Source organism: Ovis canadensis, chromosome 21 (genome assembly GCF_042477335.2).
Source record: "Ovis canadensis isolate MfBH-ARS-UI-01 breed Bighorn chromosome 21, ARS-UI_OviCan_v2, whole genome shotgun sequence".
Taxonomy (NCBI): domain Eukaryota; kingdom Metazoa; phylum Chordata; class Mammalia; order Artiodactyla; family Bovidae; genus Ovis; species Ovis canadensis.
This window is the reverse complement of record NC_091265.1, coordinates 44,016,974-44,029,802: the sequence shown is the minus strand read 5'-3', so window position 1 is coordinate 44,029,802 and position 12,829 is coordinate 44,016,974. Positions and strand designations below refer to the sequence as shown.

Sequence of the window (12,829 nt, the reverse complement as noted above, 5' to 3'; positions counted from 1 at the left end):
CCGTTCCACCTCCACTTTTTGGTTTGGTCAAAGGAGACTTGTTCAGATTTCCAGCGGTGGCCTCATATACCCAAACTCCCTCCCTTCTGGCACCCTCTGAACACTTGGACATTCCTCTTTATTGTTCACATTCCAACCCAGCACAGTCACATGCACACACGGAGATAAAAACCCTCCCGGCCACAGCCCCAGGAGCCCGTAGGGGCAGGGCCAGCAGGAGCAGGGGCGGGGCCGCGGGAGACTCCTCCTACCGAGCCGCCCCCGCGCTCCGCGTTCGCGTAAACAAGCTGAGAGCTGGAGAGGTGGCTCTCGGGGTACGCTGGGGAGAGGGGAGGGCTGAGTACAGGCAGGCGTGGGGTTGGGGCGTGACACGGCAACTTCCCTTCTGATCACCGCCAGGGGCATCCGACATCATGAAAACCCTCCTCCCCTCTCTCCTCGCCCCGAAGTTCTGGACTAGGCTGGGGCGTGAGCGGCGCAGCAGAGACGCAGGGGCGCCCCCTTTAGCTGCGCGTGGAACTAAAGGATTTCTTTTCTTTTTTTTTTTTTGGAGTGTTCTTGGGCCACGCTTAGGGCGCCCTCCGCAGTGCGCGAAGGGAAGCACGCGGAGGCTGCGGAGAGAGAGCTGCATGCTGGGTGCGGGGAGAGGTGGGCGAGAAGCTAAAGAAGGAAGATTTGGGGGCGCGAGGATGGGGGGGTCAGGGTGGGGAGGAAGGGCGAACGGGGACCATACTAGACTGGAGAGCTAACTAAAAGGGCACGGCCTTAGCGACTGATGGACGGTGTTCCTGGGAGAGGGAGTCTCTGGGGGAAGCAGAGAGGGCTCCTGAAGCTGGCAGGTTGGTGGAAAGGAGAGAATCACAGACACGGCAGGGAAGTCTCGTCACTGCGAAGGGGACGCGGCATCCATCTGTCTCGGGAAACTGAGCAGAAAGAAGGGGTGAGCACCTGCCCGCTCCCAGTACTTTCTTCTCTACCCTCCGTCCTGAATCGGGGCACCCAGGGCGGGGAGCGGGGATCACCCGGGACTGCCCGCTAGGAGTCACTGAGCTGAAATGAGCCCTCGGCCGGTAGGTGTGCGAGCCGCGGGGTGTTTGTGATCCCTGGGCCCGACTTATGCAGTCCAGTGCGGGTGACAGGTGTGTCAGTCCAGCTGCGTCCCGTCGCAGCGTCAGGTGTCACCAAGGGTCAGAAAGCCCGTGGGCTCAGGGGCATTTTCCCTGGGAGGCGGAGGAGGGAAGGGGTGGGTCTGGGGCTTTTCTGTCGCTCAGGGGTCCCACCCCACTGCTTCGGAGTTGCATTCATTACCTTCGAAAATGCTCAGTCCTTCGGTCCGGGGCGAGGCAGAACGGAGGCTGGAGATAGAAACAGGTGAGCTCTCGAGCCCGCAGCCTCCTCCCCACCACGCGCCCCCACCCCACATCGCCAATTTCCTTGGCTCCCTCCACACCCTTCTCCATCCCCCAGTGCCCTTAGCCATCCTTGCACCTTCGGAGGAAGGGGCCCAGTGTTGGGAAGGAGAGCCTGCGGCCCGCCTCACCTGGCCTAGTCTCCGCTGGGGCCGCCGCCCGCGCCTCCCCGGGCGCCCCCAGCTCCGCCTGGTCCCCCGGGGCCCGGGCCCTTCCGGCCGCGCTCTCCGCTCTTTATCTTCTTCCTTGCCATGTGGCCCCGGAAACTCGCCTGTATTTTGGCAGCGGCCGCGTTGGCACCCGGATCATCCAGAGGGATGTCTAGAATGTCGTCGTCCGGCTTGGAGCAGGCGCTCTCCTGGGGATGGGGTAGCGGGGAGGGGGTGTTTCTTGTGGGGTGACCCGGCCGAGATCCCCGAGAGGGTGGGGTAGGAGGAGAGACTTGCGGGACTGAGACCAGGACGACGCGGGAGTGGGAAGCGCAGAGAAGGGGCCAAGGCAGGGCCCGCACTGGGGCAGGGGGAGGGATGGTGTATGTGTGTGCGTGTGTGTCTTGGGCAGTGGCACACAAAAAGGAACGTTCAGGGTCAGGTGGACACAGTTGTGTTCCCAACTCAAGAAAAAGAAGCGCACAGTAGATGTGCTACAAGACAGCCAGGTAGCCGTGAGTGAGCCACGGCCCAAGCCAGCAGCCCAGTGAGGGGAGCCGTCTAGCTGTCTGGAGGGTGCACGTAATTACTGGAGAAGGGCAAAGTAAACCACGGCGGGACGCCTGGACACGGCTGCTTTTCCCCCATCCTCAGAGGGTGCCTCTGGCTCAGAAGGGTCCCTGCTGAGTCCAGGATTCCCTGGGGGAGGGTTTAGAAGAATCAACCCTTCTCTGAGTAAAATCACCCCAGAGCTCAAAGCTGGGATGAATGTGAAGATGGGGCTTACGCTGCAGTGGGGCAGCCTTCCCCGACTCAGGGCTAGAGGTCAGAGACTGTTTCCCTATTCACGCTCCATTCTGCACTGCTCTAAATACAGGAGAGAGGGGATGGTCTGCAAGAAGCTACAGAGAAAAGGCTTCACTTCAAAAAAAGACAAGGAAAAGATAAGCAGGAACAAGAAGTTCTTTCCGTGAGGTGCGCAAGGGGAAGAAGAGAATAATGACAATAGTTCCTAATACCACTGAAGCACTGCCCTTGTTCCACGCATGGCAACACAAGGTTTTACAGATGTTATTTTATTTAGCCCTGGCAACAACGCTATGTCGTACCGTTTATTGTTATCCCAGTTGACCCCTAATCAAACTGAGTTAAGTCTTGAAAACCTACCTGAGGTTGTACAGGTAGTTATCAGGACCAAAGAGTCAAGCCTTTGTATATCAGATTCCAGAGTCTGTTTTTCACCCCTGCCTGTGTATGTGCTAAGTTGCTTCGGTCGTATCCGACTCTTTGTGACCCAGTGGACCACAAGCTCTTCTGTTCATGGGGACTCTCCAGGCAAGAATACTGGAGTGGATTGCCCTGCCCTCCTCCAGGGGATCTTCCTGACCCAGGGATCGAACCTGTGTCTCACATGTCTCCCGGTTCTTTACCACTAGTGCCACCTGGGAAGCCCGTTTTAACCTCTACTTTGCAGATAAGCAAAGGCAGTCAAGAGAATGAACCATGCTCTACCACTTGCTAATTGAGTGGTCTTGGGCAAGTCTTCTAATCTTTTCCTATCTCCATTCCTTCATCTGAAATCAGGTTCCTCTGGGTCATGGGGAAGAATAAACACTGTGATATGCAGAAAGTTTCTGGCACAATCTAGTTGCTCAATTAATGGTAGCTATTATGATTCTTTTAAATAATGGTAAGTTGGTGCAAGATAGTTGTTTCTGTAGGTTGAAGCAGTCTTGTAAAAACAATTTCATAGGGAGCAACTAAAAAATAAGGAGACCCAACCCAACAGCTATGAGGTGAGGTGGGAAGCTTAAGGTTAACTATGGAGTTAAAAGGGCATTTCTCCTTTGAACTGACTTTTTTTTTTTTTTTTTGCCTGAGGACTTCCACTACTTTCCCTGTGTTTTTATTTCTCTGGCAGGAGATGACCAAGGTCTCACATACTAAGAGTAATTCAGTTCCATTCCTTTCTCTTCCCTCCATCACCCATCCAGTTCATGGAATTGAGATGAATGTGAGTGGGGCCTCAGTGACCACTGCCCCAACCAGATCCCACCCCAGGACCTGCAAAGGTTTCAATCCCAGATGCTTAAGTCCAGGTTTACAAATGGCTTCCTCTCATCATGGTCCCCAAGGTTGTCTGCATTTTCTGGGCTTCAGAGATTTTTGGTTTGCACTCAAGATGTCCACAGTTGAGCTAAGTGCAGGTAAAAGGTGTTATCAAGGGCTGGGGTGGCTGTGGAGGGGCCTGACACACTCTTTTTGTCTTTCCTGGGTCTATCCCTCTCTCCCTGACATCTCATTCCCCACTTATAAACAGAAATCACTCTTTTTTTGGATCCTCGATTCTCAGAACTCAAACCTTTCTTGGGGGTATTCTTAGGGAACGGTGAAAGTTTCTTCTCCAAAGAGGACAATGATCAAAAACGCATGCCCAACGCCCTCCCCTGAGCCAGCAGCTGTAGCGGTTGAGCGGAGGAAGGGGTATCTTCCCCCAGAAATGCTCAGACCCACCTGCTGCCACCATCCACCCCAGCTGCATCCAGAATGGAACAACAGGCAGAGCCACCCCCAACTCACTGCTTCTCCCCAGAGCCCACTCCCTCTCCCTTCAGCTGAGTTCTTAGGGCAGAGCTGGAGGGACAGAAAAAAGACCCAGGAGGTGTGCCTACGTTGGTGCCTTCCAAAACCAAGATCTGATGGTGTGTGCCTGAGAGCTCTGCATAACTAGGGGGCTTCTGGGAGGGGGAAGTGGACAGTTGTGGGCAAAACACGAGTCATGGCTCTTGATCCCAAATATCGCTTCAGCTCTGAGGGTCTCAATATCTTCAGCCACATCTAGAAGTTGGCCCCAATTAAGGCAGTCTCCTTCAGCTCCCTTGTCCTAAAGGCTTTAAGAATTATCCCTGCCTACTGCTTGTCATATGCTGGGCCCTGTGCTAAGCACTTTGTACCCATTGGTGGTGGTGGTGGTTTAGTTGATCAGTTGTGTCCGACTCTTGCGACCCCATTGAGCCCACCAGGCTTCTCTGTCCATGGGATTTCCCAGGCAAGAATACTGGAGTGGGCTGCTGTTTCTTGCTCCAGGGGATTTTCCTGACTCAGGGATTGAACCCGCATCATCTGCATTGCAGGCAGATTCCTTACTGCTGAGCCAGCAGGGACATCTTCATTTAAGCTCTATTTTACAGGTAAAGAAACATCTGAGACATCTTGCAAATTACCCAAGGTCACAGAGCCGACACATAGAGATGGGATTCAAAAATCTGTGCTGCGAACTACTTCCTCAGGGCAGGTAATTATTTCTATGAGTTGGATCATCAACTAGACTAACTAAGAAAAAAAAAAAAGTCCAAAACTGTTTCTTTGCCTTTTTATATTAGGTGATTCAGGAAAAGCCTGATATTTGTGACTATGTAAATTGGCAACTGATGCATCTGCATCAACAGCTCTTGCTCTTAAAAAAAAAGCAGGACTTTTTTCTTCCCTTTTCTGACTGAGCCTCTTTACCAAGGAGAAAGAAGGGAATAAGGGAGAACTAGGTATTGCCCAAACACCAGGTTAGACAGTCAGCAGGTAGAGCCCAGGATGGAAGGTGAAGAGGGACTGGTTCCCAGCCTCCCAGATGCGCTCTGTCCACTATGCATGTCCTAGCTTCCTCCCAGCACAGAGCTCAGCCCTCCACAGAATGGAGATGGGTAGGAAGATGCTTAGCCCCAGCCCTACCCCAAACCCCAGCCCTGTCACCTCTTCTTGGACCCCCTGCACAGGCTGACAGTGGTGCTCTCTCTTGCCCAGCCCTTTAGCCCTGCACACCTAGGACACGGCCTGAAAGGGGGAGGGCGCCTGTGTACAGAATGCACTGGAGGGGGTGACCCAGAATACAGGGCAAGTGGGGCAATTGTGTGTCTGCCTCTGCTGCATTATTTGAGTGAGCAGCTGCTTCTTTTTTAGGGGACACTTATTCCAACCATGCCCACCAGCCCCTCAGTATGGCTTTCTGGGCACTCAGGAACATGGTCCAGGGCAGACCAGAGCCCACAGGCAGGCACCTGACATCCTACTCTAATTAGTCCTGCAGGTGCCAGTGGGGACAAGTTGCTGTCCTTCTCATGGCTTTTTGGAGTCTTTGCTCTCGCATTTCTTTCCATTGACCATGATTCCTGACTTATCTTCCCCACCATTCTTACCATCTGGGCAATATTTTCTCTCCCCCACAGGCATACGCAGAACCATCCATTTATTTTCTCTGTTTTGTAAGACACCACTGAGGGGTGAGGAGCCCAGGAACCTCCATTAAGAGCCCAGTTCTCCTTTCACAACCAAAAACTGCTTCCAGGAGCACAACAGGGAGGAAAGGTTGGAAGAAAATATGTTATTGGGGCTTTCTTTAGGGGTGGGATTGTAGATGCTTGACATGTTTCTTTTGTATACTTTTCTTCAGTTTAAAATTTTTTTTTCTGTTAGAGCATATTACCTTTACAATGAGGAAATATTGGAAATGTTTATAGGAGAGGTTAAATTACAGCTGTTGGAATCAGACAGGTCTAGTGTTCCACTTCCACACTTAGAAGCTGTGCTTCCTTGGGCAAATCATTAATCTTTCTAAACCTCACTTTGCACATCTGTAAAATGGAAAAAATATCTACCTCACAGGGTTGTCATGATGGTTAAATATAAAGTGTTAGGTACATGGTAAGCATTCACAAATTGACAACAATTATTTGTATTAATAAGAGCTAAACATCATAACAACAGCCACAACCACTTGCCCCTTTTTCTACCTCTTGGTACTCAGACACAGGGAACCTTCACCTCTTCTAAATTGGGCTATTCCTTCCATCCAAACCTCATTTTCCCCCTTTTTTAAGCCATACGGTGGAGGGTGGGGAGTAGGCAAAGTTATAACTTCTTGTGTCATTAGCTGGGTTGACCAAATGGCTGAGAATACAAGGACTTTGGAGTCGGACTTTCTCCATATGTAAGGACTAAAAATAAATAAAAGTAATTAAATAAACAAATACAAACATATCGCATACACGTATGATCACCACTCCTCGGATGTGCCAGGAGCCTGATCCTGTGCGAGGCGCTTTCATGCCCGCACCTTAACAGCAACCTGCTTTGGCGTCAGGTCTCCTTGTGGGCGCTGACACATTGCAGACACTTCCTTCCCTCGCCAGCAGGGCCCTCTCCCCGGTCACTTCACCCAGCCCCCTCCAGAGCTAGAAAGCGTTGGAGGCCAGGCCAATCCCTCCCCAGGACCACACGGACTAGGCTCTTCGCTGCCCATCATCAGTACTAAGGTAACCAACATGAATTGACTATTTCACCGGGCGCTGCACAGGACCCGAGGGTCACCAAGGTCATCCCGTCCGCCCACCGACGGCGGCAGTAGTGGGATGGGGATTGGGGTGGGGGCCGAAAGCCAGGGGAAAGGAGTCCCGGTTGCTTCGCTAGGCGACGGTTTCCAGCGTCTCCCTGGGGAAGTTCCTCTTCTCGTCTAACCTGCAGCTTTCCTGTTGCAGAGCTTTGTCGAGCTCCGGGTCCAACCGAGACTGCTTAGCGGATGGGCACCCAGACGCCCCCGCGAGTTGGGGAGCATTTTTCCTAGGGCTTCCAAGTCAGGCGGGCACCTTTCACCACCCACCATTTGCTTCTCAGCAGGCACCCTTATGGCTCCTAGGTCTTCTGCACCCACTTCCATCCCTCACTCCCCACTCCCCCTCCAGGAGCTTCTTGGTAGCCCTTTCCCCAGACGAAGCTGAGTGCCCGTCCCCCAGGCCCGCTCACTTACGGTGCAGCAGTCCATGTTTGATGTCAGGAGTCCTTGGCTGGGATGGAGGTTGGCGCAGAGGGTCTGCGTGGTGACGGGTGGGGACCCTGGGGCGGTGGCGAGGCAGCCGATCCGCGCCGAACCAGCCGCTCAGCTCTCGGGTCCTCTCTCCCGCGCTCCGCACTGCTGGAGAAAGTATCCTGAGCCCTGCGGAAGAGAAGCCAATCAGAAGAAGCCCTCGGCAGAGTGGGCGGGGGGAATGGAGGCAGGGCCACGCCCCCTCGCGGCTCCCTCCTCCTCGCCCCGCCTCCTGCCCCAACCCTCTGCCTACACACTTCCATCCATTCCTCCTACACACCCCATCCTCCCAAACTCACCACCAACAACCCCCCACCCCACGCCCGTTGCTGCCGAGGCGGCAGACTGCCAAGCAGATGTATGCCGGCGCACGCAGGAGGACCCCGACATCCCGGGCACAAAAACACTCGCATCTGGGCACAACACTCCTCCCACCCACAGAGAGAAAACCGTGCACCCCTCACCCACGCTTCCACAAACTAGCTAGAGTCCCAAATATGGTTCCCTCTACCTTCCCTCCCCGCTCAGGCCTCAAAGAAATAAATGACCCCCTAGGACGTGCTGTTTAAAGGAATCGTCATCAGTCTGCGGTGGAATGGGGAAGGTGTGGGTATGTAACCTGGGGGTGGGCACAAGGGAACACAAAAGCTCACACCAGAGCCCCCCACGCCCATATATGATACTCCCCAGGCTCACTAAAACGTGCACTTCGACACGCAGACCCAGCCTGCAAAAACAACTACACAGGCCTTGTACACACGCTGTGCTGATACACGCAGACTCCCTGTTACGTGCACACACCAGCACACGTGTACACGGCAATCACCCTACTGGAAATGTCTGCATTACCTATCTATCTATCCACCCATCCATCTATACTAACAAGACAAAATCATATATGCATGACACCCATTTGGTGTGTGTATATACATATATAGAGAGATAGATAGATACAGATATACACACCCTTCCTTCCCACTCCCCAAACCACACCTCCCCAACCTCTTGTTCCATTGCTTCTGTATAAGACAAATACTGGCTCCTCTCACCCTTGCCCCTGGGAGGGGAAGAAAATACTCTCAACCCCAGTGTAAGGAAATATCCGAAGGCATCAGTTCTCTGGGTCCATGGTGGAGGAAGGATGTGGGCTTTGTGAGAGGCTTGAGAAGGGAGATATGGGAGGAGGAGCCTCGTAGGAGAACAGGCTGGTGGGGGAACAGCTTGCCAACCTCCCCCAACCGGTCAGGGTACCAGAGCTAGCAGCGTGGCATGCTAGTGAAGAGATTGGGCCACCTCTGAGAAAACTGGGAGGTCCTTCTCAGCTGAGGTCCCAGAGGAGGGAAGGAAGCAAGGATGCCTGCTCTTCAGGTGTGTGGACTGGAGCTGAGGGGAGGAGGGGGGCAATGCCCTGTGGCTCTGGCTGCGACAGGGGATGCTGAAGCAGCATGCTGAGATGACTCGCCCGTCCTGGCACGGCTGTCACATGCTTTCTTCCTACCTGAACATTTGGGCTTTCCTTGCCAAAGGGAAAATGCGTGGGAGGGAAATTCTGGTGGCCACTCAGGTTGGGGACAGGGTTAGCCAGTTTGTCTCCCAAGCTGAGCTGGATGCCAGCTGGGATTCCAGGCCTTGGGGTGTAGGGGTGTCTCTCTCAGCAGGTTTGGGACCCACCCACCCTTGTAACTGAAAATCTGTTTCCCAGTCTGTCTCTGGCACATCCTTCATCTCCCACCCCCCCACCTCCACCAAATGGCAGAAAGTCCTGGGAACTCAGGCCCTTGCCTACATGAGGGCCTTGGGTTTGTGTCAGTTCCCACTAGTTTTCAACTCTGGGTTCCAGAGGAGAGAGGGCAGGAGGACCTGAGGGGCACACTGGATATCAGGCCTGGACTCCGTGCTTATCTCTTCCCAAATTAGAGCTGAGGAATTCGGGATTGAGTGAGTTTGCAGTAAAGTCTCCCAAGTTGCTAGGCAACATCACTCTGCAGGCTGCATTGCCTCTAGGCCCTTCTTCCTGCTGGTCAGAGCTGAAGAGGGGGTATCTTATTAATGCACCGGCCCCCTGCAGACCCCCGCACAGGCAGCACAGCCCTTTCCTCCGCCTAAAGGACAACTTTGTGTGGAGGTGAGGGTGTCTCTGAACAACCGCAGGCCCAAGGGACAATGGATATGCGACTGTGGTTCTACCTGGAAAACAACGATTTCAGCAACAGCCCACTTGAGGCGCCTACGCAGAACTGGCCACAGCACTTGTCAGGGGGATGGGCAGGCGCAGAGGTGAGGAAAAGGTAGACAGACAGGAAGGCAGAGACAGAAATAGGAAGACAGACACCCACAGACTCAAGTATCCAGAGGGGAGCAGCACCACGGATGTCCCCATGTAATGTCACCTACACACACACACGTCACACATCTTCAGAGACACGTACTGTGGGCTCTTCGCCACACAGTCACATCCAAAGACACTCACAGAAGTGGACCCCTCCACCAGCACGCATCAAGGGCACGCACATCCTCTGGTGAGGGGTTCCTCTTCCGGACTATGTGACTAAGGTTGTCGGCAAGTCTGGCTGGGTGGATCTGTGAGCCTCTGATTCTCAAATCAATGAGAAGGAAAGGAGACAGGAGCAGTGAGAACTGAGGGGTCCCAGGACTTTGAGGAACTGGCGAGACCAGATGACACTCCCCAAAGAGAATTGCCTGGCCTGGGGCCAAGGTCAGCCTTTGGAGTGTTACTTGTTAACCTGCTGGGCTTGGGCCCTGCATTTATCGTCCGTGACTCTTCACATTTCAAAAACTCCCGTCTCCCACTGCTATTGAAGGAGAAGGACTGCAGGCCTAGAAAGGAGAGGAACTCTGGAAGGGCCTGGTTTGAGGGTGAGCTGGGGCCCGTGGGTGCAGAGGGGAGGCTGGACTCAGCAGGGAGTAGGGAGGTGGAGGGCACAGCTGGAAGGCAAAGCTGGCAGAGGAGGAGATGGCTCAAGAGAGGATAAAAGATGGATTAGTTGGAAGCTTCTAGGGTCCAGTACAGATTCTTGGGACAGATGGAGGGGGATTTGGAGAGAGCTGGTCCTCATAAGCGGAGACAAACGCCAAGGCATATGGCAAGCTATTTGCCAAGACTTGTGGCTTCCCCACCTTGGAGTAGGCACTTTCTGAACATAACATCCTAGCTCTAACCCACAGCGGGACTCCATGATAAGACGAGGGTGGGACGTGGGAGGCTGCACCTTTGGTGAAGCCAGGCTGGGGGCTTCTTAGGTCAGGATTTTGAGTGGAAGGGGTAAAGGTAGCAGGAAATTCAGTTTTCTCTGCAAATATTTCAGCTTTTGCTGTGGTAGTATTTTTAGCAACTTGGTTGGCAGAGGAGGAGCCCGGGTACATTTTTAAAGGGGCCTCTACCAGACTGGAGGTCTCCTCCCACCCTCCCCCCACATGTCAGAAAGGGATGGGGGAGAAAGCACACAGCATTCAAATCTAAAAGTCGGTTTTGCTAGGCGTCAGGCCGCTGTGAAGTCATCTTCGCGGGTAGTCGCTGTCTGTTTTCATCAACATAATTCTCGTAAGCATCCTTATCAAGAGTAAATATTTCTCGAACTTCTGCCGTGTGCAGGGTGCTGCTCTGGGCAGGATGGAAAATAGAAAAAGCTAACCAGGACACACTTGGTGAGACAGAGAAGGGAGCAAACTTCCGAGTGAGTGCTGGGTGCTGTGTGTCGTGCTAGCCACATTGTAAATGTGATTTCTTTTAATTCTGATAACAACCCTGCAAGTGAGGCCTTATCTTTCCTATTTTACAGATGAGGATGCGAAGACTTTCAGGGGTTGAAGAATTTACCCAAGCTTCCACCGTCATGAAATGCAAGAGCCTGGATTAAAACCTAGAAGAGAATGATAATATTATCCGAAACCTGAATAATGATTTACAAGGTGTTTCCACAATCGTGATTTAATTTGGTGCTTTTGAGAACTGTGTGAGGAGGTATTAGTATTTTTAACGAATTTGGGGAGGAAGTGAGGCTTGGAGAGATTCAGGGACTCGGGTCTTGTTGATACGAGTCTGGTGCCCTGCAGGACTAAGACTGAAAGGCGGGAATTCTATTACAGCTCTGAATTCTGTGAGTGTTCGCCTCTACAACTCCCAGTGCTTACTGGGCGTGAAAGGATGGGATACAGTGGGTAACAAATCGTGAGCTGTCTCTCTTCTCTTGGCTCTTACAGTCTTACAGATAAAAGTACATATGTATGTGTGTGTATATATATCTATGTGCACATATAGCTTATGTATATATAGATGTATATAAATATATGAATCTACATGTACATGTATGAGATATATGTATATTTCCTAAAGTAATAATTGATAGATGCCGAATGAACGATGCAGACAGTAAGTATTAAGAGAATTGAGATGGGGGAGAAATAATTGAAAATTTGGATGATCCAGGAAGGCTTCCTGGAGGAGGATGGTTTGGAGGAAGAATAGGACTCAAAGAAATAAATGTCAGGGGACTTCCCTGGTGGTCCAGTGGTTAAGACTTCACCTTCCAGTGTAGGGAGTGTGGGTTCAATCCCTGGTCTGGGAGCTAAGATTCTACATGCCTCCTGGCCAAAAAACCAAAACAGAAACAATGTTATAACAAATTCAGTAAAGATTTTTTCAAAAAAGAAGTGAATAGGGCTGGAAGGAGGCAGGACACTTCAGGCATGCCCTGCATTTAGTGTTGCTGTTGGCTCAATGCAGTCTCCCCGCCTGGAAAGACTGCGAGCACAGCAATTCCATCGCCTGCCCCTCGCGCAGGGTTTATGTCTAAATCAGTGCCCTGACCACACACTGGGGCACAGCCAGGCCTCGAGGTCACGTCGGCTGTGTGCTCTTGCCTGCTCAGCAGCCCCGCTGCTCCTCAGAGCTCTAACACACACCTGCCCCCTTGCCCCTGTGCCAGGGGCCTGCCTCCTCCCCGTCCATGCCCTGTTACTCTGGGTCTCAGCGTAATTCTGAGTCCTGGATGTAGTTTGCTCCTTGTTCCTATATTGCCCCAAACATTTACTTATTCTCTAGCCCTCCATTTCCCTTTCCTCAGTTTGCTTCCCCGCGTTTCCTGATGAATAAAAGCCAGTGATGGCCTAGCAACGTGTGTACCTGCTGAGCCTCACATCCCACCTGCAAACACTGAACCAACAAAGTTATTCTTATAACAAGCAAACAACCATTCTGATAATATTTTAAACTCCCACACAAACCTAAGAACCACTTCAATTTTGGTCCAGATAATGCCTGTTTTAATTGTTTGTTTGTTTTTATAAAAACACTTATATGAGGTATGACTTTTACCTTAGTCTGTTTGAAAACCCTTTCTCCTTTTGTGGTTCAGGTGGACAATGGATAAAAGAGATTCCTGGGCCTTCGGTAATAG

The 12,829-nt window shown here is 52.2% G+C and overlaps 1 protein-coding gene and 1 long non-coding RNA gene across 4 annotated transcripts; one reads left to right on the top strand and one right to left on the bottom strand.

Moving 5' to 3' along the window:
• Positions 1-97: 97 nt before the first annotated feature.
• NRGN (neurogranin) lies at positions 98-8,555 on the bottom strand. 3 transcript variants are annotated; one of them, XR_011251656.1, is made up of 5 exons: positions 8,462-8,555; positions 7,356-7,541; positions 1,541-1,767; positions 1,309-1,355; positions 98-923 (listed from the first exon to the last, which is right to left on the bottom strand). XR_011251656.1 is itself a non-coding variant. In XM_069565100.1 (4 exons), the coding sequence occupies exons 2-3, from the start codon at positions 7,368-7,370 to the stop codon at positions 1,546-1,548; spliced, it is 237 nt and encodes a 78-aa protein (XP_069421201.1). In that variant the 5' UTR covers positions 7,371-7,541; positions 8,462-8,548; the 3' UTR covers positions 98-948; positions 1,541-1,545. The 3 variants fall into 3 exon arrangements, 2 of the variants coding, with proteins under 2 accessions (XP_069421201.1, XP_069421200.1); XM_069565100.1 differs by lacking the exon at positions 1,309-1,355 and having other exon boundaries at positions 98-948; positions 8,462-8,548; XM_069565099.1 differs by lacking the exon at positions 8,462-8,555 and having other exon boundaries at positions 1,309-1,326.
• A 49-nt stretch (positions 8,556-8,604) lies between these two features.
• On the top strand, positions 8,605-11,354 carry LOC138426506 (uncharacterized). The gene is made up of 2 exons (XR_011251661.1): positions 8,605-8,780; positions 11,213-11,354. It is a non-coding gene; the product is annotated as an uncharacterized lncRNA (long non-coding RNA).
• Positions 11,355-12,829: the final 1,475 nt, after the last annotated feature.